Below are 24247 nucleotides of genomic sequence, written 5' to 3' on the forward strand. Positions count from 1 at the left end.
TCTCTGTAGCACTAACTGCACAATGAATGTAGGTATTTTGTGTTGTCTAGTTAGATATTTAGCTAATTAATATATGAAGACATTACTGAATATAAGGCAACTTTTATATACTGTTTTCAAATAAGTATCTTCAATTTTTAAAATAATAAAAATATTAACTGTCCACCATCTAACATGAGCAAACACAGAAGGAACACAGGTTTCCAAATTGACAGTTCTGCTCTGTGTGGGCATGTGCTTGAGAGGAGAAATATTTTAATTTGTAATAAAACTCTTTTCACTTCAAACACCTGCGACAATGACAATATAGAAACAATAAATCACGTTCCAGATTTTATGAGAAGGAATGACCAAGCACAATTTAAGTCATGCAGAGTCAGCAGGATTTACGAGTTTCTCAAGATGTCTGGGGAACAGGGTGTGTCTGGAAGAGGTCCCAGAGGAATTCTGAAAGATCAATCTGTATGCCAGTGTGGTTGGCGTTAGTTTCAGCATCCAAAGCTAAACCTTCCTGGCTAGGTCAGCAGCGCAGTTTCGGCAAGAAGGAGCTTCCTGCCTGCAGGGTTTTTGTTCTTGGTCTTCTAGATCAAGGACGTTGCACATGCGTCCACCTGCAGCACGCTGATCTTAGCTGGCACTGGCCGGTGGCTGCCACTGCCCTCCCTCCTGGATCCCTGGCGAGAGCTGCACCGGCCAAGCCAGATGAAGACAGGCGCACGGCCTGGCTCCTGGGTCAGTGCCTGCAGCACATGAGTCGTGACACATCACAGCAAAAGGGATGCTCTCTTTCCAAAGGCTCCACCTCTGCTGCGGGGACTGAATTCTATGATAAAGTGCTGTCTTGGGCGGGGAAAGAAGTCATGAGGATCCTGGAACTTTCTAAGAGCAAATCTGCTTTGTCATGACCTTAGTTTCACAGCCCTAGAAGTTGTAGCTCTGAAAATTACAAGACTGAAGCTACAGTGTGAATTCTGCACACTTGGTCTTTTCACGTGGAAGTCCAGGTTCCTCGGTGGAGGAAGGAAGGCGCAAGCATCAAGGGGGATCCTGGCTGTGGGCTGACGTTTAGAAACGCTTCTTCTAAAATCAAAACTAAAAGCAAACCACAACAACAGATCAGGACCTGGGACCGAGGAGGAAGGAAACGGGTCTGTGAAGGAGGGCAGCGGAGCTGGCTGACGTCCTGAGAAGACAGCGCACGGTCCGTCTGACTGCGGGGCATCCGAAAGCACGGAACGTAGAAGAGTGCAACAACTGCCCAAGTCAAGGAGAGGAAAGTTGAGAGATGTGGGGAAGGCTGGAAACGGGCTGGTTGCGGGGAGCTTCTTAGAGAACACACGCTGGGCGTCCCCGGGGGACAATGGGTAACTGAACTGTCCTTCCTTTAGCCAGAGAAGTCGGGAGCAGCCCTGACCATACCGCCTGGGGAAAGAGCTCCTGGAACCGGATCACAGGCTGGCTGGCGATGATGCGCTCTGCAGAGAGGGGGAGAGTATCCTCGCACAAGCACATTTGGGAGGGATGGAGCAGAGGGCCGGGGGCCGGGGAGACTTGAAGACTGAAGGTGTGGACAACAGAAAAAGCCGAGCTGCCTGCACGCACTGGGATGGAATGGGTGCGGACTGCAGGCAAGCAGGGGCACCGTAGAGGCTCAGACCACAGACGCAGGTGTGTGGGTCAGGGGACAGGCCGGGGCTGGTGCTCCCCAGACCTGGACTCGCTTCCCAACTGCGCTGACCTGCTACTTGATACAAGACAAGTCACCTGCCTTTCTCTACTTCAGCTTCCTGAACCGTAAAATGAATTCTGAACCAGACCTTGCTGGGCATAACCTAGGGAGACACAGGGCAGTCTAGGAGGGATGCAGGTTTTTCCGTTACCAAGATGTTCACAGGGCACCGAACGCCTCTAAAAGTCCTTCTCAGAAAAAGTGGGCTTGGGCTTCCCTGGTGGCGCAGTGGTTGAGAGTCCGCCTGCCGATGCAGGGGACACAGGTTCGTGCCCCGGTCCGGGAGGATCCCACATGCCGCGGAGCGGCTAGGCCCGTGAGCCATGGCCGCTGAGCCTGTGCGTCCGGAGCCTGTGCTCCGCAACGGGAGAGGCTGCAACAGTGAGAGCCCCGCGTACCGCAAAGAAAAAAATAAAGAAAGAAAGAAAAAGTGGGCTTATTCTGACTGTCACAGTGAAGCTGAGTTCTCTGATTCCAAAACAAAAACAAAAAAGGGCAGGAAGTATTAAGAGATTGAGATGCGAAGCACTAGTTGACCTCTCGTTGTCTTTCCAGTTTTAAGGCAATGTCTTCTCCACGTACAAATGTCAGGAAAAGGAAGCTCTAAAGAAGCAGGATTCCCTAAGGAAACCTGTGCACTTTCCTGATTCCTTTCCAAACCTATGCCTTTACTGATGTTTACCCGCAAGGGGCTGCATCTTTTTAGAAAAGACAAAACAGTAAGAAATCTTACTGACATGGGACCATGCTATGTGGCTGCCTTATAGGTAGAACAGCCTTAAATGAAAAACGTTTTGAGCGCTTACTGACTAGACTCCTTTGGACAAGGTCTACAAGATAGTAGGCTGGATTCTACCCTTTGCTAAACCTCAAGACTCTACAAGATCACTTTCCTTTACGTAAAGAATTTATATAATACATACAGAGTCTTGCAACACACAAGTCACCATACAGGATCTCCTTTAACTTGGCCAGGAGAGAAAGATATACTACGCAGAACACGATTATTCATGGTTTGGGGTATTAAAGGAAAAAAAGACGGTAATGCCCAGACACAGAGTGAGCTGACGTGCGTAAACATTGTGTGTCCGTTTCTATGTGCCTTCTTTTCACGAGGAGCAATCACCATATCTTGGCCCTAAAAATTAACCGGTGTTGACATGCAGTAGGCATTCCGTATACCTTTCTTAAGTAAATGAAAGAAATGTTCTATCAAAAGCAGAGTGAAGTCCAGTAGAATTAAATGTGATCCTAAGGTTATACACAAACAATATATTAATAGGATGGACTGAAAAAGTACCAGAAATAAATCATTCCATAAATATTTATCAAGCATCTCCTGGGCCCCAGAGATACAAAAATCGTCTTGTCCAAATTGAAAGGTACTCCCCCTCCAAACCTCTCAACATCTTCTACCCAAATCCCTTTATACTGGTTTGTTGTTCTAAGAAATGGTCCTGATTCTCCCCAGCCTGCTGGCCCTACGCCTCTTTTAACTCTGTGCCCCCGGAACTCCAGGTAGCAGATTGCCCCACGATCTGCAGATGCCTCTGCTTCCTTGCTAGAGATAAAAATCAGCTCTTCTCTGAGGTCCCTGCCTCCCTGCAGCCCCTCATGAAAATTATTCACCTCCCATTCCCTCAGGGCTGGGGACGGTGCCCCCCCCCCCCCCCCGCAAACATCACTCTTCTGGCCCCAGACAGAAGCTCACTGTTGTCTGAGTTAATGCCACAGCTGTATCACCTCCCACCCTTCTTCCTGAACAGCAGTCTGTGTGCCGGGTCTGTGTGCCGGGAGTTTAAGGCTCATAAAGAGAAGTGGCAGGTGATGAAGTGGAAATGTACAGCGAGGTCATCCCAGTAAGGTACCAGGTTATGGAAGAAAAATTTTGCGCTGGAGATAACTGGGTAGTTATCTCTGGGTAGTTCAAAATTCATTACCTGTTTTAACATAAGGATGGTAAATAACCAGACCTTTCCTTTAGAAAGACAAATCTGGCAAAACTATGGTGAAAGTGGTGTGGGCAGGGGAAACCAGCCAGCGGGTTGTTGCTAAAGGCTATGTGAGTGACCGTGCCAGTCTGTACCAGTACTGGGGGATGGGACTGGAGAGATAAGATGGAAAGAGAGACATTTAAGAAGGTTCCCCAGAGAGACTTGGTGATTCACTGGATGTGGGGATGGGGGCGGGATGTGAAGGAGGATCAATTAAAGATAACTCCAAGGTTTCTAGTTTGGGGGACTGGATGGATGCTAACACCAGTCAGAGAATTAGAAGGGTGCAGCGAAGTGGCGATACAATGAGGCTAGTTTTGACAAAGGCAGCTTAGGTAATCGGCAGGCAGTTGGAAATGTACATGAAGCTGACGAAGCAATGCTCCTGAACTATTCCCGTAGTAGCAGCAGCGAATATTACTACTAGTGGTAGCTGGCCTTCTAGACTAAGTCAGCCCCTGGGGTTCACCAACAGTTTAGGGGGTGGAAGGTCATTGTATTCGGAGATACCAGATTTCCTATTAATCTAACAATGACGCAGAGAGCTCAAAACCCTCATTTCAACATTAAAAGAGCTATCACCTCATTTGTGTCCAAGCTGGGGAAGTGAGGCCATCTATGCCTCCTGGACTCCCCGTCCCCGTGGCAGGCAGCGGTCACAGCGGTCAGAACCGCGTCATCTCCAGCTCCTCACGTGCCCTGACCCACCGTCAAGTCCATCCCCAGGGTGCCACTGGGTAACTCACCTCTACCAAAGGCCCAACAGGCACTTAAAGCACGGAGGGACAGTCACCACTGCATCCAGTATGGGTCGACTCCTACTATGGTATCATGTCCAGTTTTTGGTTTGTTTGTTGGTTGGTTGGTTTTTTGGGGCCTCGGGGCTTGTGGGATCTCAGTTCCCTGACCAGGGATTGAATCCGGGCCACGGCAGTGAAAGCCTGGAATCCTAACCACTAGGCCACCAGGGAACTCCCATCATGTCCAGGTTTTGCGCTCTTTTAAAGAGCTTGTTGAGAAACTTGAGGAGAGCGTGCAAAAGTCAACGAAAAAGATGAAAGGAACAAGGAAAGGTTAAAGAAGTCAGGTAGTTTCTCTGAGAGATAAATGGCTATTGAGTGACTTAATTATCTTCAAATACACTACGAGTTATTACTGACATTGTTCTTTTTGTTTTTGTTTTTGTTTTTTTTTTGTGGTACAGGGGCCTCTCACTGCCATGGCCTCTCCCGCTGCGGAGCACAGGCTCCGGACGCGCAGGCTCAGCGGCCATGGCTCACGGGCCCAGCCGCTCCGCGGCATGTGGGATCCTCCCGGACCGGGGCACGAACCCGTGTCCCCTGCATCGGCAGGCAGACTCTCAACCACTGCGCCACCAGGGAAGCCCGACATTGTTCTTTATCCACGAGGAAAAAGTAGACTCAAATTGTAGCTTCCAGGGAGGAGGCTGGGCGACATTATGGTCTAAAGAGCTGACCCTTCCAGTTCTAGAAACAGAGGAGGGGCATCTCAGAAGATGTGCAGGAGTGACAGTAAGAACTCTTTCTGTTTGGGATGTTGAAGAAGTTCTGGAAACAGTGGTGATGGCTGTGTGTCACTGTGGATATACGTTTCAAAAAAAAAAAAGCTTTAAAACTCCTTGCATTTTCCAGGTAACGATATGTTAAATAGAAAAACGCTGAGTTTATCAGTGAGAAATACTAAGATGACCAGGATTTATACTGAACGCTGCAAATAACTCTTCTCAAACACGAGTAGAAGTTGGCATGGAGCCATGTTGCAGAAAAGGCTGAACTACAACCTGTCAAATGACAACAGTGAGAGAAACAGCAGGAAAGAGGAGGCAGGGTCCATCAGGCCCAGGCCACGGCTCTCTTCACCACATGGCTTGACAGGTGAGCCAAAGAGGCAGGCATCTGGGGCACACTCTGCGCTCTGAGCAGACCTGGGGTTGGCATCCTCACTCCAAACCCGTGTTGGCTTGCAGATGCCAGCAGGGTCACAACTGGCCGTCCCCAGGGACCACAGCCATGTTTACCAGGGACACGCAAGCCTGGGGTTCTAACTCGGCAAGAACGGTCTGAGAAGCCCTACAGAACAGAGCGGTGGTTACCAAGTGAGCCCTTCCCTCCCCAGCAATCTGAAGTGGAACCCCCCAAAATAAAGAGGAAGCGAGCTCTACTGAAGAGAACGTGCCGGAACCCACAGTCCTGAAACAGCCTTTGGAGTCCATTCTAGGACACAACGGGGTCTAAACGCCACTGACAAAAGCTCTGAACAGGAGGCGTTAACCCGCCTGCATGCTGCCACGTGCTGGAGGACCCTCTCTCCCGTTCAGCTGCAGTTTTAGGTGGAAAATAATTAAGCCGCTCAGCACGTACATGGCGTTTTCACTGAAAGGACAACGAGGTTCCTTTCAAATCTATTTAGATAATGCCAGTTTCGTTCATCCATTCAATAAACATTTACTGTACTACTACTAAATATGAGATACTGTGGGAGCAGAGAGAGAAAAGGAAAAAAAATACAAGATACGGTCTCTCCCCTGCAGGAGTTTACAGCCTAGCACGGGACCCAAATGGATGCACAATGATTCTAAGGACCCAGGGCCTCTCTCCTAACACGTGGGCAGGCGCACCAGGGCTGGAGGCCAGAGCTCTTTTTAATCAAGGCTGAGGAGGTGACGCCAGGACAGGTCCCAAGACAGAATGCCATGGGTCCAGGCTGGAAAACAGGCCTTCAAAGCAGAAAGGGCAAGAAGGGCTTAAGACGGGCAAGAAGGGCCAGGGGAGCAGAGAAATGCCAGGAAATGAATCAAAATGGACTGTCAACACTGCTTCTCAAACGTGTCCCTCAAAGAACATCTACAGAGGAGAATAAACTTCTATGAGAAGAAGAGAGTGCGATGATACCACTATAGCTACCCAACCAGTTCAGAGAGTTTATCTACTTCCCTCTCCCCCAAGTGTTCTTATAACATGGAAAACTTTGATTTTACAGTAAATACAACATGGCCTCCCAATACAACGTTGCTTCATCAGACATGGACTGTAATTCCAGCCACATTAAGTGGGTAGGTCAGAAGCCACCACTTCAAGTAATGTTCAGGAATACTCAAGCCAAAGAGCTAAACTCCCAAATACACGGGAGAGGTCTTATAAGTCAATGAAGAAAAGGACACGTACTGACAATGGAAAATGGGCACAGGACGTGAACGTGCAATTCACACGAGAAATAAATAGTTCAAATCTCTTAAGGTCCCTAATTATTAATGTAATGGAAGTTAAATAATGTGAAATTCTTTATCTATTAATTTGGCAAAAACTATAGATTCATAAAGCCCATTTTGGGTGAAGGTGTAGGATTATGGTCCCCTCTCATAGGCTGTTGTTGGGGGATCTTTTTGGAGGGAATTCGGCAATTCCATTCACAGGCATTTATCCTACAGAAACGTTCAGACAAGTACCCATGACACAAGTACAAGGACATTCACAGTAGCATCATTTTGCTAGGGAGACACCGGGAACCACCCAGACATCGATGAGTGATCGTTAGAAAAGTGAATTAGGGCATATCAGTACAATGAGATTACAGTATATCTTTACATGTCTGTAAAGAATGAAGTGGACGTTTTATAGTCATTTGGAAGTAAGTGAAGGATGAACCAGAAACTCCACGACGTCTGAGACCATGATCACTTCCTCCACCACTGGATAATCAGGGCCTAACTACTTGGCTCAAACTAGACACTCAACCTGTGTGGAACAGATGGAGATTTGGTTAAGCAAAACAAAAGTTACAAAACGTTATACAGGATGATTCAATTTTCCTTTTTATAACACACACACGTGTACTTTTTACACACACATGTTGTTAACAGTGGTTCTCAGGACTTCCCTGGTGCCGCAGTGGATAATACTCTGCGCTCCCAATGCAGGGTTTGATCCCTGGTCAGGGAACTAAATCCCACATGCATGCCGCAACTAAGAGTTCACATGCCACAACTAAGAAGCCCGTGTGCCGCAACTAAGGAGCTGGCGAGCCGCAACTAAAGGAGCCCTGGAGCCGCAAATAAGGAGCCTGCCTACTGCTGCAGCTAAGACCCGGTGCAACCAAAAAAAAAAAAAACAGTGGTTATTGCTGGAGAGTGTGACTGGGACATGATTTTTTACTTTATACCTTGTTTTCAACTTTATACGTTAAAACTTTCAAAGTGGTTTTGGAATGAATATGTATTACTTTTTTGTAAGAAAAAAATAATCTGGAAGAATTATGTACCATCTTCTCCCTGTGGGAATGTAAAGCTGGGTATAAGGCAACTGGTAGAGGCAGCTTTGGACATAAAAAAATCTTCTCTAAGTCACCCAGGAAAGATGAAGCTGGGCAGGAAGGGGAAGTAGGTGGCCAGAGACGGCAGCAAAAGAAGGTCAAGGAAGGAGGGGCCGGGGTGGGGCATATTTTGCAACCCCTGGGATATAGGCCTAAGATGACTTTCTTTTGGAGCTCATTACAAGCCATGTATTTTTTTTAATTTAGTTAATTAATTATTTATTTTTGGCTGTGTTGGGTCTTCGTTTCTGTGCGAGGGCTTTCTCTAGTTGCGGCGAGCGGGGGCCACTCTCCATCGCGGTGCGCGGGCCTCTCACTGTCGCGGCCTCTCTTGTTGCGGAGCACAAGCTCCAGACGCGCAGGCTCAGTAATTGTGGCTCACGGGCCTAGTTGCTCCGCGGCATGTGGGACCTTCCCAGACCAGGGCTCGAACCCGTGTCCCCTGCACTGGCTGGCAGATTCTCAACCACTGCACCACCAGGGAAGCCCAAGCCACGTATTTTTTAAAGGAATTTGGACGTACTTCGGTGGAGAAGTGTTAAAGCTACCATTTATGGAGCACTTAGTATGCACCAGGCCCTCTGGCGAGCATGCTGCCTACACTTAGTCCTGATCACAAAGCTGAGAGGTTCGGATGTTATGAATACATCTTACCCAGGAGAAAACAGAGGCTTTGAGTTTAGAAATTAGAGACCCACCACACTCCAAGGTCCATGAGCCTCACTGCTCTATTAAGACGCTCGGGAAACGAACTAGCTGGATGGCAGGAAGGGCTCCATCCACAAAACAGTCCCTCTGTGTGGCAACCAGGAAGCTGTTGTGACCTGCGCTGGGCGCTGTTTGAACTCGTCAGCACCTTAACCCCCTACTTATCTTAATACACATGGTGGAAACAATGAAACCTTTGGACCAAGCTATGTTTATGGAGTCCAACTTACTTGTACTGTTTCAAACTAAAAGAAGACGGCTCAGACGTGTCCTATAAATTCAAACCATGGTTCATGTGAGTCCTGTTGGTTCTACAAAAGCCAAATATTTTAACTTGGAAAAAGGAGAATAAGAATTTTTTTGTGTTCATGGTTCTGTGAAACATAAAGCAAAAGTCTTCGAAGGCTGACAGTACACACAGGAAAAATATAACAAGATTGTAGATCAAGGGCTGCTTCCATTTTCCTAGAGTATCATAACCAAAATCTTGCCTTCATTCAATATGACAGAAAATGTTCATAATTTACTGTCTGCAAAGAGACAATCCTTTTCAATATAATCTGAAATCTTGACCCTCTGCTCTACTGTACAGAAAACTCAAAAAGAATGCTAGTACAGAAGTACACATCCCCCCTCCTGACTGAGATGTTAATTCACATATTTACACCGTGGGTCAGTTAAGGATGAACAAGATTATGGACTGGCGGTATTATATTTCTTCAGTCATTTAAAGTTTTAAAAATATTCCAACTTAAATACACATGCTGTCATACAGTTTCATCTTCAATGTAAATAATGTTAATGATGATGAAAACGGATCACATTCACAGCACCTTTCTCTTCCAAGAATCTCAAGAGACTCTGATGACTTTGGGCCCAAAGGCACCTGGAGGTTGGCAGTGGTCGCCTTCCCTGCGTGAGGCCAAGGGAAAATCTCCAGGGGTGAGGCAACCGCAACTTCAATCAGAGGCTTCCAAACTTTTTTGATTGTGACTCACAGCAAGAAAACCAAAGTTTCACAAATGTATCCTTCCTGCACGCAAGACACTCCTATATTTTCTATTTCTCTTCTTCTTCTTGTTCCTGTTGGTGACAATCTGCTAAATTGACTTGACCACGCACTTACAGGTCACGGCCACTGCCTTAAATGCCAAGTTTCCCCGGGGCCTTTCCGCACACTTCCTGGATCCCCCAGCCTCTCTCTGGTTCCAGCGACCATCTGTCTGCGGGAGCCCCGATCCCACTTCGGGGCTCCAGGCCACATATCCAATTGCCCACTGGACGGCTCCACTTGCACATTTCAAGAGCAACCTTAAAATCACATCCAAAAATGTATTTTATGATGACGATCCCCGAGCCTTAATAAATAGCACCAACCCGCTGTCCAAGTCAGAAACCTGGGCCTCATTTCCCATCCCTCCCCTCTCACAGCCAATTAATCACCGAGTCCTGCTTATTATAACTTCTAGATTGCTCTTCAGTCCTTCCACTCGCCTCCCATTACCACCTGATGGGGCTACGGCCAAAAGCCCTCAGCACTGCTCCCCGCCCAGCCACGTCCATCCTGAAGCCAGGGTGATCTTTCAGAAATGCAAACCGCATCACGTCGTGGCCTGCCTCGGTGGGATGCCGGCCACCTGGGGATGGGGCCCAGCGCTCGCGCTGGGGGGCTCGTCCAGCCTTGGCTACTGCCACGTCTCGCCTTGTTCTAGATGGCGGCTCTGGGGTCTGACACACAGTAGAATCACCTGGACAACTGTGACAAAATACCAGCGCCCAGGCCTCGCTTCAGGACAGTTAAATCCGAATCCCATTAGCGACTGTCCTGGACGGCCAGAGGGCTCCCTGCGTCATGGGGCCCTGTCATTTCCTGGCCGACTCACAGCCTCGGCCCCATCCCCATACTTACTCTTCAGGTCTTTCTCTGCTTAAATGTCCTCTTCTCAAGGGTCACATCCCTTAACTCCCCAGGTGAGGTCCCCTGGTTCTGTGTTCCTGTCACACCCTAGTGGGCTGTCAAATCTCCTAGCCTGGCACCAGGGGCTGCTCAATAAAGACCTACCAATGGATACAGGAATGGGTTAATTCTAGTATCAGCTATGCTGGGACGCTACTGTTGAGGAAAGCTGCGGAAAAAGAAACCCCAAAACACTACTGATGTACAAGGCGTCAACCAACATCTGTGACGGAAGTTCTCCCTGTTTCCGTGGGGCGTGGGGTTTGCAAGATGAGGCCACTTGGTGCCTAGAGTCAATCGTGTCTTTTAGGCAAGCTCTCCCAAGGGAACGCGTCTCATCCTCAGCGCCTTCCTAGTTTATCGAAGACGACAGACAGGGCACCGTTTCCCCCATTTCACAAAGGATAAGACTGAGTTACCCAAAATGACCAAAGGGAACCCGAGGAAGGTGGATTAGGTCTGGGCCCCTCACGGCTGCACTGCTCCGGCTATCAGGGCGGAGTTAAACAGCTCACAGGGCTCTCTGGAGCCCCCATTCCCACAGCAAGCGCTGTTCCACCGTATTTCACACGATGCTTATTAAGGTGCCCATTAAAGTCTTGCTGGTAATTGAAAAAATTATATACGTGTGAGGAGGGTGAGTTAATGTTCACAGAAGAACCTTTACTTTTGCACCTCCTGACTTCTTCCTTTCAAGATGTGCCTTAGGGCTTCCCTGGTGGCGCAGTGGTTGAGAGTCCGCCTGCCGATGCAGGGGACACAGGTTCATGCCCCGGTCCGGGAAGATCCCACATGCCGCGGAGCGGCTGGGCCCGTGAGCCATGGCCGCTGAGCCCGCGCGTCCGGAGCCTGTGCTCCGCAACGGGAGAGGCCACAACAGTGAGAGGCCCGCGTACCGCAAAAAAAAAAAAAAAGATGTGCCTTAACCTTGCGTTTCTGTGGGGTTCTTTATACTTTATGTGTGGGTGTCAAGTCACGTTTGAGATATAATTCCTTTAGCCATACAAGCAACTTCGTAGGCTATTATGTTGCATCAACTTTTTCTGTAAAAATAGATTGTTCAGGATATTATTCCTGGAACAGAAAAAAATTCTTGGAATTACGGAGTAACTTACATACCAAGAAGTGTGTTCCAAGAACACATTACTTATTTTATCATGACAAAGTCAAGTTATTAATCTTCTGGCTTCCATTTCGACAATGAGAAATTCTGTGAGATGCACAGCAGACACCTTCATTACATTTCAGTTCAACTTTATATCATCCATAAACATCTCTGTTTTGGACACCTCGTCCAAACAAATGCTCACAGAATACTCTATGTAGCATTCCATTTTTTGAAACTATAAAAGTCCCTTGCTGTTAATTACAGAGACAAACGTCTCATCACACATTTGGTTACCAGATAGCATAATCAGTTTTCTCCATTAACCTTTCAGATATAAAATTTGATTTCCAAGTTAAAAAAAAAAAAAACATTGTAAAACCCTTGGAATTCAAATAACACAGTGTATATCTGTACACACTCGGAAAAAAATACAACACCAAGAAAACCATTTAATGGATTCTTATTTACAAGGATACTGATTGTCTGGAATCTCGAAAGAAAATCTGTCTAAACTTCTTAATGGTTTTTAAATATATGATCAAATATGCCGGCAATAAGCTGTCCTTTGTGCGGAAAGGAGGCACAGTAACCTGACCTTGAATGGAATGTGCCCTTTGATCTCTCTCTTCTCGGGATGGTGATGCAGCTGAACTGGTCCATCACAGCCTCTGTCATTTGTTATCCCCCTTCATACGGGCATCTGAGAGAGAACGGCGAGGGAAGGGCATCCAGTCGATGGCAATGCAATAGTTTTTCTCCACTCAGAGCTGAAGGACCCCACACCCCTGGCCTGCTAAGGACCGCGCTCTGGCCCGCATGTGCTGGGGGCAGTCCTGATCATCACAATGACTGGGTGAGATGCTCCCGACCCGCCAGCATTCAGAGGGTGAGACCTAGACCTCCTTCCACGCACAGGACAGTCCTGCCCAAGAAAACCGTCTCGGCTCAACACACTGTCCCACTCGGATCAGCTAATAACTGGCGGCGAACTACGTTTTAACATGTCTTAACAGGGTCCTCATTCATTTATCCAAAATTAGCGATCGAGAGTCTACTTGGTGCCAGGTATCGTGCACTGGGAACACAGGAAGCTTGAAGTCTCACCCTGCAGGAATTCAAGCTGAGACTCAAGGGGTCAACAGAGGATCTCATGGGCAAGGCAGTTAGTAGAGGTGGTTGTAGGCTGGGAGCAGCAGAGCAGATGCCAAGCCCACGGCATTGCAATATCCCAGGGGCACCTTCACACCGTGCAGCTTAAGCCTGCGAGGCCCTGGGGGCGGGGGCTGGGATACACACAAGGGCGTCCTATTCCCAAGTTCAACTTTAAAAGGGGGGCCTGGGGACTTCCCTGGTGGTCCAGTGGTTAAGACTCCTCACTTCCACTGCAGGGGGCGCAGGTTCGATCCCTGGTCCAGGAACTAAGATCCCACAAGTCATGTGGCTCGGCCAAAAATAAAGAAAGAAATAAAAGGGGGCCTGCTGTTAACCTAGTAAGAAAGGGGAAAAAAATGTGTAATGAAAAGTAACTGTTCCATTGTCAGTGTTGGTGTATGTTACTCCTGCCATGTGAGGTCCAGGTAGCTACTAAGGAGGATGTGTAGATTTTCACCTCGTGCAGCCAGGATGGGAGCTGGGAGGTAAAAGAGGTGAATGATAAAGCTTCAAGATGGCTGATCTCGCTACTTTATTTTTAATTTGAAATCGGGCTCCTGGCACACTCGTCAAGCATCCTTGGATGTTTGTGATGTGACCAGTGTGGTGCTGGGCGTTGGGGACACAGAGATGACCGTGAGGGAGTTTCCAACCCGGGGGGGCGAGACAGAAGTAAACTGGCAGTGCCTTCGCTTTGGTAGAGATGCTGTGGAAGGAGAGGGGAGGGGGAAATCAGAGAAGACTGCCTGGAGGAAGTCAACTTGGAGCCTTTAGGGATAAGACAGCCAAGCAAAGCGAAGGGAGCATGGTGCAGGTGCGGGGTTGCCAGCAGAGGAGGTGGTCCGTGCAGCCACCAAGGCGAAGAGGTAAAGAGGGGAAGTGAGGCCGCTGCAGGAATGGGAAGTGGTTTGGTGGGAAGGGCAGTGTCAGGAATAAGCTTGAGGCAGGCAGGTGGCAGCTCGTGCAGGGTCTTATCTGTCATCTGGGTCCTAATCTGAAAGCCACAGACAACCAGAGGTTCAGGCAAGGGGGTGACTCTCCAGGGGCCCTCCATGCGCCCCCTGCCTCAGTCACCATAGGTCCCGGCATGCATCCTGCTACTGCACTAACATTCCTTCCCAGGTAGTGTTCTCTCCAAGAATCTGTTACTTTCAAGAATAACAGACTTGTTGCATAAACGTCCTAGATCTATTTTCAACTTTGAGATGCAAAACCCACTGTTCCGGAGTCTTTCTTTCACCTTATGGATGGCCAGGCTCTTTTCCTCCAAAAGGAAACATCCATATTCCCATGGGAACCAGGGAAGCTAAACTGTTAAGACATCTTCTTAGATTCTGTCCCTCATGAAGATTTCTTTGTTTCAGCGATGCGGTCGTGATCGTTACTGGAAAAGCCAACTCTCACAACGCATCACACGTTTCACTTATACGGCGGTTGCTGACCCACACCGAGCTCTTACGAGAAACAGAAAGACAGGTGCGTGCAGTTGTGTGATGGGGCTGGGGCAGGGTTCCCAAACGGGCCATTCACCAAGGTCTGCTGCTACTTAATGCATGGATTTTCTTAAATCCAGGTAGGTAAACTTACTGCAGGTGGAGAACCAGACAATCAGTTCTAAACATGGGCTTACAAACAGGACAGGACAGTCCTCAGCCCCTTTATAAAGGTGTCCCAAAATCACAGCGGAGTACGGAGCCAGCAGAACATATGTTATTTTTCAGTTTGGGTTTGCAACATGCCGCTGCTTTCATATGCGAGCTCCTCTCCTTTTTGGTCTTTTCTAGATTTGAAAAAAATATTATATTTCGAGTTGTCTCTTACCCATCAACAACAGAAATCCCCAATTTCTACGCTAGCTTAGTACATGACCAAAGCTTCTTCAGTTAAATGAGGCATATCTTTGGTTCGCTAACTGTCTCTAAAATCTCAAGACGGTAGTATATTTTATTTATTTATTTATTTATTTTTGGCTGAGTTGGGTCTTTGTTGCTGTGCACGGGCTTTCTCTAGTTGCGTCGAGCGGGGGCTACTCTTTGCTGTGGTGCACGGGCTTCTCATTGCAGTGGCTTCTCTTGTTGCGGAGCACCAGCTCTAGGCGTGCGGGCTTCAGTAGTTGAGGCATGGGGGCTCAGTAGTTGTGGCTCGCAGGCTCTAGAGCGCAGGCTCAGTAGTTGTGGCGCATGGGCTTAGTTGCTCCTCGTCATGTGGGATCTTCCCGGACCAGGGATTGAACCCCTGTCCCCTGCATTGGCAGGCGGATTCTTAACCACTGCGCCACCAGGGAAGCCCACGGTAGAATATTTTAAAGCAAATCTTCAGAGTCCTACGCAACCGTATCCAGTATACTCATGCAATGAGATAACGCAGATTTGAGTACCGATAATTTGGGTACCTACTGTGATCCAACAAAATGCTGTGCTAAGTGGTCTAAAGGATTCAAGACAGAATCCAGGTCCCACTTGCTCTGTGATCCTCCAATGTACATGAGGAGAGATGGGGCAAAAACGACCACAATTCAACGTGGGAAGTGTTTGGGGTGACCTGGAGCACAGCAAAGGCACGTACAAAAATGAGGAACTACTAGGCAGTCCATGGTAAGTGCTATGGGAGAGCGGTGTTCCTGTTCAGTGCTGAGGTGTCCAAGAAGAAAGCATAACCTCTAAGTCAGAGGAGAAGGGAGAAGGGGATAAACATAAGAATACAGCATTTTCTAGTTTGAAAAAGTGTTTCACCGTATAGGACGTCCTGCGTGCTGTCAGGGCATCTGATGAGGGGCTCAGGACCACCACCAGTATTGCATTATGGAAGATAAAGGAAACCCTCCAGAGTCTTGTCCGAGGTGTGCTGAGCTGTTAACCTGAGATTCAAGCTGGGGTTTTCCGACCTTGGTGGATGTTAAACAAACCTTAGTTCCTCTCTTCCTTAATGGGTCCCGGGCTTCCCCGTGCCCAAGCCTCTGGCCGCCCCCTTTCCTTCTACCTGCGGTGGGGCCCCCTTTCTCACCTGGAAGTCCTACTTTGCTGGGGGTGGGCAATTGGGTTCCAGGGAGGTAAGTTACATCAAAGTCGAAGATGGTGATGCAGTTTAGGGGTAGACTGTGGATACTCAAGACTCAGTTAAGGGATTTCACCTTGACCCTAGAATCCACGAGAAGGCACTTAAGTCTCTGAGCAGGGGAGAGAATAATGAATTACATACTAAGATCAGCTCGTGTGGGCAGAAGGGGACGGGGAGGACAGGCCGCTCTGGCTTAAGGAAAAGAGGACAGAACTAGATGTCAAAGCACCCGATTTAAAGCGGGGCCAGCTACTAATTCCTGTGTGACCTCAGGCAGGTCACTGTCATCTCTGAGCTCAGCTTCCCATTTGTCTAAGGGACATAACACCTACCTCATGGTGTGGTGATGATATGAACTCAGTGATTAATGGAAGTATGAGACAGGCCTAGCAGCAAATGCTCCAGAACTTCAGGCAATAAAGTAAGTGCTCTCCAAGGACAACTAAGTCTGCACCCACAGCTGCAGAAGCACAGGTACTTATGTGCACTTACACTGAAAGAAGCCATCAGTGTTTAGGTCTCCTCGAGAGGCTCTCAAATCGGACTTTGCTTGCTCTTGTTTTTGAAGCCATTTTTGGACCCACGGTAGAACCAGGTACACTTTCAGCGCCGCAGGAATTCTCGGAAACCGTCTGGACGAGAGGCTGTTACACAGTGGTGAGGGCACCCTGACAGTTCTGCAGAGGCTGGCAGAGGAGGGCAGGACATGGGACAAGGTGCTCTGGGCTTCTTCCGCCTGCTCCTGGCTGCCCCACTCCCCTTCCACTTCTGTACATATTGGGGTCCCAGCCAGGAGTTCACTTGAACGAGCCTTTCCCGTGCTTAAGGGCATGGTTTTGGAGACAGACAGACCCCGGTTTGTATCCTGGTTCTGTCACTGAGTTGCTTTGTGAAATCCTCAAATTCCTCATCTGTGAAGTGGAAATAATCATATCTTTTATGGGACAAATAATGGGGTAACAAAGTTCTTAGCATGGGGACTCCCGGGGAGGTCCAGTAGTTAGGACTCGGTGCTTTCACTGCCGCCGTGGTCCCAGGTTCAATCCCTGACCAGGGAACTAAGATCCCGCAAGCCGTGCAGTGCGGCCAAAAAAACCAACACAGCAAACTCGATGAATGACACCTACTCTTGTTGGCTGCATTTCCAACCCAAAGAGAATTTCGAGACTCTGGGGACCCTGGTAGAGGCCGCTGTCATCAAGAAAGCCATTGAAAAGAGATTCAAAGTATCAGAGACCTACACCCTGCTCGCTTGGCTTGGCGGCCGCACCCTGAGCTTCAGCTTCTGAAAGTTGTGTCACAGACTTTATATTAAAAAGAACAACTAGCTAGACCAGGGCCCGACGCGTATTTGGAGTGCAAGAAATATCTGAATGAATAAATGGACCAGACACCTGAAAAACAGACATGTTTCCTATTTATCTATTACAATAGTAAATCTAGAACAAAATCCAAATATAAAAGATTTGATGGAATGTTTGTATTATAGTTATGAAGAGTAAGTTCATTGTCGCATTAAAGTACTTCCTAAAAGTGCCCTGCTGCCGGCTGAGGCCTCTCCGATGATCCCTGGGATTTGCCTGGCTCAACCAGGCGGAGGCAAAAGATCTTTGGATAGGAGACCTGGGTTTACTCCAGGTTCTGCTCCTTAGGAGCAAGTCACTTGAGCTTCAGTTTCTTCCTCTGGGGAATGGGAATAACAACACCGCCCAGGCTACCGCACGGGTCCACCGTAAAGTCGTGGGACGACAGATGCGCCCGCACTGTCCAAACGACAAAGTGCACCTGGCCCTTAAAGTCCGATGACAGCGATGCTCGGCTCTCTACCGAGACTCACATCACCCCTCCCACCTGGAATCTTCTCCAACTCCCCTCTGCCTACCCAAATCCTCCCCTGGTTCGAGATCTCCCCCTTCCAGAGCTTTCCACCCGACCCTGACTGTGACCCTTCCCTCCCAGCTCTGCTTTTGCTCATCGCCCTGAAGGTTCACGTCTGCAATTTATCATGCACACACGCTGTGCGTGCTGTGGGGTGTTTCCAGCTCAGGGGGACCTGCGTGGGGTCCCGGCTGTGGCGCTTGTCCCTTGGGAGACCCGTGGCAGCCCACCTGACACCTCTCAGTCTCATCTACAAAACAGGGATGGCGATAACGCTCACAGATTTGCTCTGAGGAGTAAATGAGATCCTTCACGTCAAGTACTGGACTCAATGCCGGGCACAGAGCAAGCACTCAGACAACCGCAGCTGTTACGGGTGACCGAATTTCGCTCCTTCGCTGTGTCCTGAATTTGTCCTATCACCCCAACTGGATTTTAATCCTTGAGAGCAGGGTCCCTGTCCTATCCACTTCTTTGGTTTCCCCTGACCCCACTGCCACTCTAGAAAAGTGCTGAGTTCGTCATGTATTCTCAAAAAAACACCTGCTGAATTGATCAAAACGAATTAAGTTGTTTTTCTCCAAAATAGTGACCCCATCTTTATAGCGGCCCATCACGGCCAACCTGACAAAGCCAGTGTCCGCAGGGTAAAGTAACCTCTTCGGATCCCGTTATCAAGTTAAAAATGTGTGAGGAACGCCCGAAGCGCTCAGGCAAGCCATTCACACCACTGAGCTCTCCTACCTCGCCGGATGTGCTGCCTGAATGAACAGCCTGAAAATATTCTAGGAAACGGATTTGAGGTGGGAACCTCTGCCGGATTCTGGAGCGTTCTCTTCCCCTGAGACATGAACTGTAATCTTATAGGCGCAGATAGTAGCCAAGATGACACATATGTACGTGTGAACACAGAAAATCCCATACAGCATCCCGAGGGCCGTGTGTGAGGAATGCGTTATAGGTGAAACAGTTCTGCTATTTTGCTAACAGACTCCCTTGGATGTCACGGACCTCACGCAGAATTCTACGCCATAATGAGTAATATTGTGGGTAGACTCAAGCCATTTACGAAACAAACATGATTTACATTTGTGAATAAGAACTATTAGCTAAATAAAAGTCCACTGTATTACACTGTCAACAACAGAATTCTGATTCTCATATGCTATCAGTAACTATTCTCAATTACTCTAGATATCAGGTTTGTGTCATCGCTTGCTCTTCCACTTTTTTTCTTTTCCAAACTGACCTGAAGATCACAAAAGAGAAATGTTCTTTGGGAACCATATCACACTTCTCCCAGAATGAGCAGAAGACTGAGAATAACCCAGGCATTTTATGCTGGTCCATCTTTTGTCTCTTGATGTCAAAGGCCTCCCTGACCAACAACTGAGAAACTTATCCCAAGCCTGGCCTTTCACTGATGTTCTCTTATCTTCCTGGACTCGAGCTAGGAAAAACGAAGCCAGCCCTGCCCCGTGGAGAGTTTACCTTTTACCGAATTCCGAGCGCTAGCATCTTCCCGCTCTGCATCCTTCACTCTCTCGTACCCAGAATCCACCTACTGTAGAGCGCCCTCACCATTTTTCAAATAGGGAGCAGAAAGGGGGGGAAAGCCTGCTTTGTTGGAGATGAACGAAACCAAGGATGTGATGTTCTTTTTTATGTTAAATGTACGTTTTTCTACTAATAGGCAAGTTCTTCATTTCAAATGGTTAGATCGGGTGGTGCTTTGATATATAGAATTTCCAACCGATTGAGTTTAGGGAACTGAAAATACAGGATTCTGAGTAAGCTGAAGGAACTGAAGAGAGTACAATCCAGGAATATGCTCCTGCTGGGTCTTAGCGTTTCGCTTGACTGTGAACGTTTTGGGTTCTAGACCTCTGAACAGTAAACAGGTGTTAAGAACAGTGCTGGCCTCAGTCATGCTCTCTGCCCGGATGGAAAGATTCGCGTGCCTCTGGTGCTCACTTGTGGAAGAAATGCCATTATTTCCCTCCTCTTTTACCTCTACTCATTATCTGTTTGACTTCTTGGTCCTTTGCAACCCACCCTTTCTCTTCCTCAAAGCAAAAGAGTGAGAAGGCCCCACTGCCTGGCTTCCTCGTTGTTTTAATTGGCAGTACATTGGGTCTGAGCACACATCCTGCTTCCTTAAGACCTATCAACTCTCCCCAGAGATACAGCCATTCTGGCCCTTGCTTTCAATGGCTCTTGCCAGGACCGTCTCCCGTGTTGTTTCCTCGTGTGCGGCACCCGGCTCTCACCCTGCCCCTGGGGCTCGAGGAGGTATTGGGGATGGGCAAGGTGAAGGCCAAGCGCCATGATGTACCCTCCACTCCAACCTCACGGGTACTTCATTCTTCGTGGCAAAACCCTAAATCGTTTAATTTGGGGCTCATGGTCTGCAAATAACAAACTGCACAGGCAAGGCCCCTCAGGTACAGTATGTGCACCAAAAACCACACTTGGAGAGAGGGGCATCGTCTTGGGGGACCTACTTATCCATCAGGCAGCTACTCTTGTCGGATGGCCTCCAAGATGCTGCTTGGCTCTGCTTGGCCCTGGGGTGAGCTGGGAAGGAGGGTGGGGAGAGCAAAGTGTGGCTCTTCTCTCTGACCACCGATGCTGGTGTGAAATGAAAACAAAGCCAGACAGATGAGAAGCGGCTCCGTGATCGCTAGTCCTATCGAGAGGTGGTTCGGCGGACAATCACACTTTTCTCTTCCTTCCGCTTTTTGGCTGGAGAGTTAATTTAATTTTGTCGTGGCAGGATTAGCAACCAGGCCACAGAGGTGAAGGGACATTATCGTCAGACAGCATATTAATCCTCTGTCCCACCCAAGGCAGAGGCAGAACCAAACAAATAGCAGCTTCTTGGAAATTGAATTTCTGTTACCCAGATGTCAAAGATGTAATACCCCAATTACACAAACTACTGCCGGTGAAGCATGCCAGTGAATATGCAATGTAAATGGGGCGAACGCAGAGCCACAGAACTGCACGGTCAGCACCTGGCTCTGGGTGTGAGTGATAATTAGCACTGTGTGTAGACACTAATAAACATTTATGTCTGAAATTACAACTTTTAGCAATGTTAATAAGGGATATATTGGCAATCCGTAAAATAAAAGGTCTTGAAAAGAATGGCAGACATTAAGCAATGGCAGACATCTCCCATTCTGGCACAATCTTTTTTTTTTTTTTTTTTTTTTTTCCTTCTCTCTAATTGCAAATGGCCATGCTGTCTTGCTGAGAAATTCATTGACATGAGAACCTACCTAAAAAAATGGGTTGTGTCTCTTTGGCCTTCCCATTAACATCGGTGCTGAATTCTGAGATCTTACAGACCTCATGGTGATAATCTGGGGTAAGAAGACAACGAAAAATTAGAATTCTAATGACCTACAAGATGTGAATCAGCAAGAAAGGCTAGCATCTCATTATATATAGTAGGTATAAGCTATACTTTAATTTATAAATATAATTTTCGAGAACTCAGTTAATCACAGAATTTGTAGTCATGGTCATCCCTACAACTTCGCTTACTCTGGAGAAGTACACAGACTTGACATTATTACTTTGACTTTAGAAAACATTTCTGCTTGATCACACAGTTTTCGCAGGAAATTTGGCCCACGGATGCCAATTACCTACGAGGCTTCTTTTCTTCCAAATGACAAGTATGTTTACAAGGAATAGAAAGAAGCTTGCCCAATCAGAGGCCAGGGGAAGATGCCAAATTTATCTCTACAACCCATTTTCATGAGGAGATGGATAGTATGCTTTCGAGTTACCTGGTACTCTCAGTTTACCCAGAAAAACCCCAGGCTTTGAGCAGCTTACAGGCAAGCACACATGAAAAATACTGAGTTGTTATGTCAAGTATAGTATAATTTGGATACGAAAGTGAGTCTTGCGTTCAGCTACTGCACTTTAATATGCAACCGTTTACGTTCTAAAAATGCACCTGCAGAGCAGAGAGAAAAATCAGACCCATAATTTTTTTTAAAAAAAGGAAAAAAACAAACTTGCTATGTCGGTCAAACTTTAAGACACAGTATTTTACAAGCTTCTCTATAGAGGCTACTGTGCTTTGGCAGTTGTCTGTTTCTAAAAAGTAGGATCGCTTAGGTAAGAAACTAGACGAGGTCCCTTGTTAACAGCGATTCCCTTTTTGGGGCCTTAGACCTCCCAGGACAAGGTCTACAAAACTCCTCTCACTTTTAAGATAAAGTAGTAGGTTTCCTGAGGTCATAAATAAGAAAGCAGCCTACATTCCAGAATGAATCAGATAGACCAACAGGCCAGTCAAATATGGAGGGACTTTTAAAGTACAAATGACTGAGCAATCAACACTGCTGGGGGAACAAAATGTACGTAGAGACAAGGAAAAGCCAAATATTTTGAATACGTAAAACTACTTCAGGCTTTTTTCATTAAACAGTATCCGAACTCAACAGGAGGAAACAGGAGTAGATCTCCAAAATGTCTATAATCAAACCATTTTCAGAGTAACCCAAAGCAGGCTTTACTGAATCTGCATCATAGTTAGCTCAGCTTAGCTGGAAATTGCAATCGCCCTCTAATTTTCATCAGCTTACATGGGACTTCTCCAGGTTGGTAACACAATCGCCTTGCTCTCTGCTCTGATGCCCATGCTAGATAAAACAACAGAGGACCAAAGTGGACAGGTTCTCTGGTTTGGTTCTGACTTCAAGCTGATTCAAAGGCAATACTTAAACAGGAGCATTCTAAACTCAATATTGGGACTTGTGACATGATGGGGAGAAAAAAGTCACCTGCCTCTAAGGTAACACAATGCATTTCGATTTTTTTTTTACATCTGCCCTTAAGTTCTCATCGTTTTTCGAAGTCACATCAGGAAAAACAGAGACTCTTAACAAGTCACTGACCACAGGCAGGACTATTCAACTTTCCCCTCGCCTGATGAAATAAATCCAAGCCCAGAGACTGCGGTGTACACCTGTTAAATCGTCAGGGGTCGGCTGGATGTTTTTTTTTTTTTAATAATACTTACCTGATGGATAAGTGATCTATTCCAAAACACCTTTCCAGGCCAAATAACGTACCCAGAAAAGACGCTGAATGTCAACAATTCTTATTTGGGCTTGGACACCTAATGAGCGTCTTTCTCCATCTTCCAAACGCCACCAGCACCTTTCTTCCTCCTCTTTGGGGGTTGGAAAACACACCGACCCCCAACCCACCACAAGCACTGGTCCGGGTTGGTGTTCGCACCGCCTGATGGAGAGGCGTCCTCCCCCACCCCGCCGCCGAGCCGCAAGAGTGGAATACCAAAGAAGGCTCTCCGCGCCCCAAGTGTCATTGTTTGCTAATTTCCTGATGTGCCCTCCGACTTGTTTACGCGGAATCACATCCTGCCTCCCCCCGGCACAACTTTCCTCGCCGCCCGGCGGCCGCAGCCCCCCCTCGGGAGGGGACCGGGGGGTCCCGGGAGCCCCGGCCCCGCGGGAGTTGGCTGCGCGGCCCGGGCGACGGGCAAGGGGCCGGGGGCTGTTTACGCGGCGCCAAGTCCTCGCTCCGCCGCCCGCACGCCCCCCGCCCGGCCCGGCCCGGCCAGCCGCTTACCTCGGCTCACCAGTTTGAAGCTCTGGGATTTCCTGCTCCGCTTCCTCTCCGAGAACTCCATGGTGCGGCGGGCAGGCGGGCGGGCAGGGCAGGGGCTGCGGCCGGGAGCGGCCAGCCGGCCGGGCGGAGGGACGGAGGGAGCGGCGGCCGAGGCGGCGGCGGCGGCGCTGGCTCTTGTCACCCGGCAGCGGGAGCGCGGGGACCTAGGTCCGTCTCTTGGATCCGCAGGGGGGAGGCACAGGCAAGGGAAAAACCACTCGAGCCCGCCGGGGGCTGCGGCCGGCGGGGCCCGGCGGGAGGCGCTCTCCCGGGAGAAGTTGCCCCCTCCTGGCCGCCGCTCAGCGCGCCCCCCGACCCCGGCTCATCCCCGCTGCCGGGCGAGAAGCCGCCGGAGCCGAACTTTCCGTTGGGGAGCGAGTAGTTGGGGGCGGGGAGGGCGGGCCGGGGCTGCCGGCGCCCTGGGCGCTCGCCGCGGGTCGGCCTGGGCGCAGCTCCGGACGCGGCGGCGGCGGCGGCAGCGGCAGCGGCAGCGGCGAGCGCGGCCCCGGGGACGCGGCGGGCGGGCTGAGGGCGGCGGCGGCAGCGGCGGCGGCGGCGGCGGCGGCGGCGGGGTGCCAGCCGGGTCGGGGCGCTGACCGCCCCCGCGGGAGGAGGGGCGCCGGGAGGAGGCGGCGCCGCCGGGACCCCGGGGCCACCTGCTGGCGGAGCGCGGCTGCCGC

The 24247-nt window shown here is 48.8% G+C and overlaps 1 protein-coding gene across 1 annotated transcript in view; it reads right to left on the bottom strand.

Annotated features, from left to right (window-relative positions):
* The window catches only part of BEND7 (BEN domain containing 7), a 77231-nt gene extending 53209 nt beyond the window's left edge, over window positions 1-24022 (bottom strand). Inside the window, exons 1-2 of the mRNA XM_079914173.1 lie at window positions 23529-24022; window positions 21197-21280 (exon numbers count right to left, since the gene is read on the bottom strand). Coding sequence (XP_079770299.1) covers window positions 21197-21280; window positions 23529-23589 — 145 coding nt within the window. The 5' untranslated portion in view covers window positions 23590-24022. The remainder of the gene's footprint in view (window positions 1-21196; window positions 21281-23528) is intronic.
* Between the last annotated feature and the right edge of the window lie 225 nt (window positions 24023-24247).

The sequence above is a fragment of the Stenella coeruleoalba genome (genome assembly GCF_951394435.1).
Source record: "Stenella coeruleoalba genome assembly, chromosome: 2".
Classification (NCBI taxonomy): Eukaryota; Metazoa; Chordata; class Mammalia; order Artiodactyla; family Delphinidae; genus Stenella; species Stenella coeruleoalba.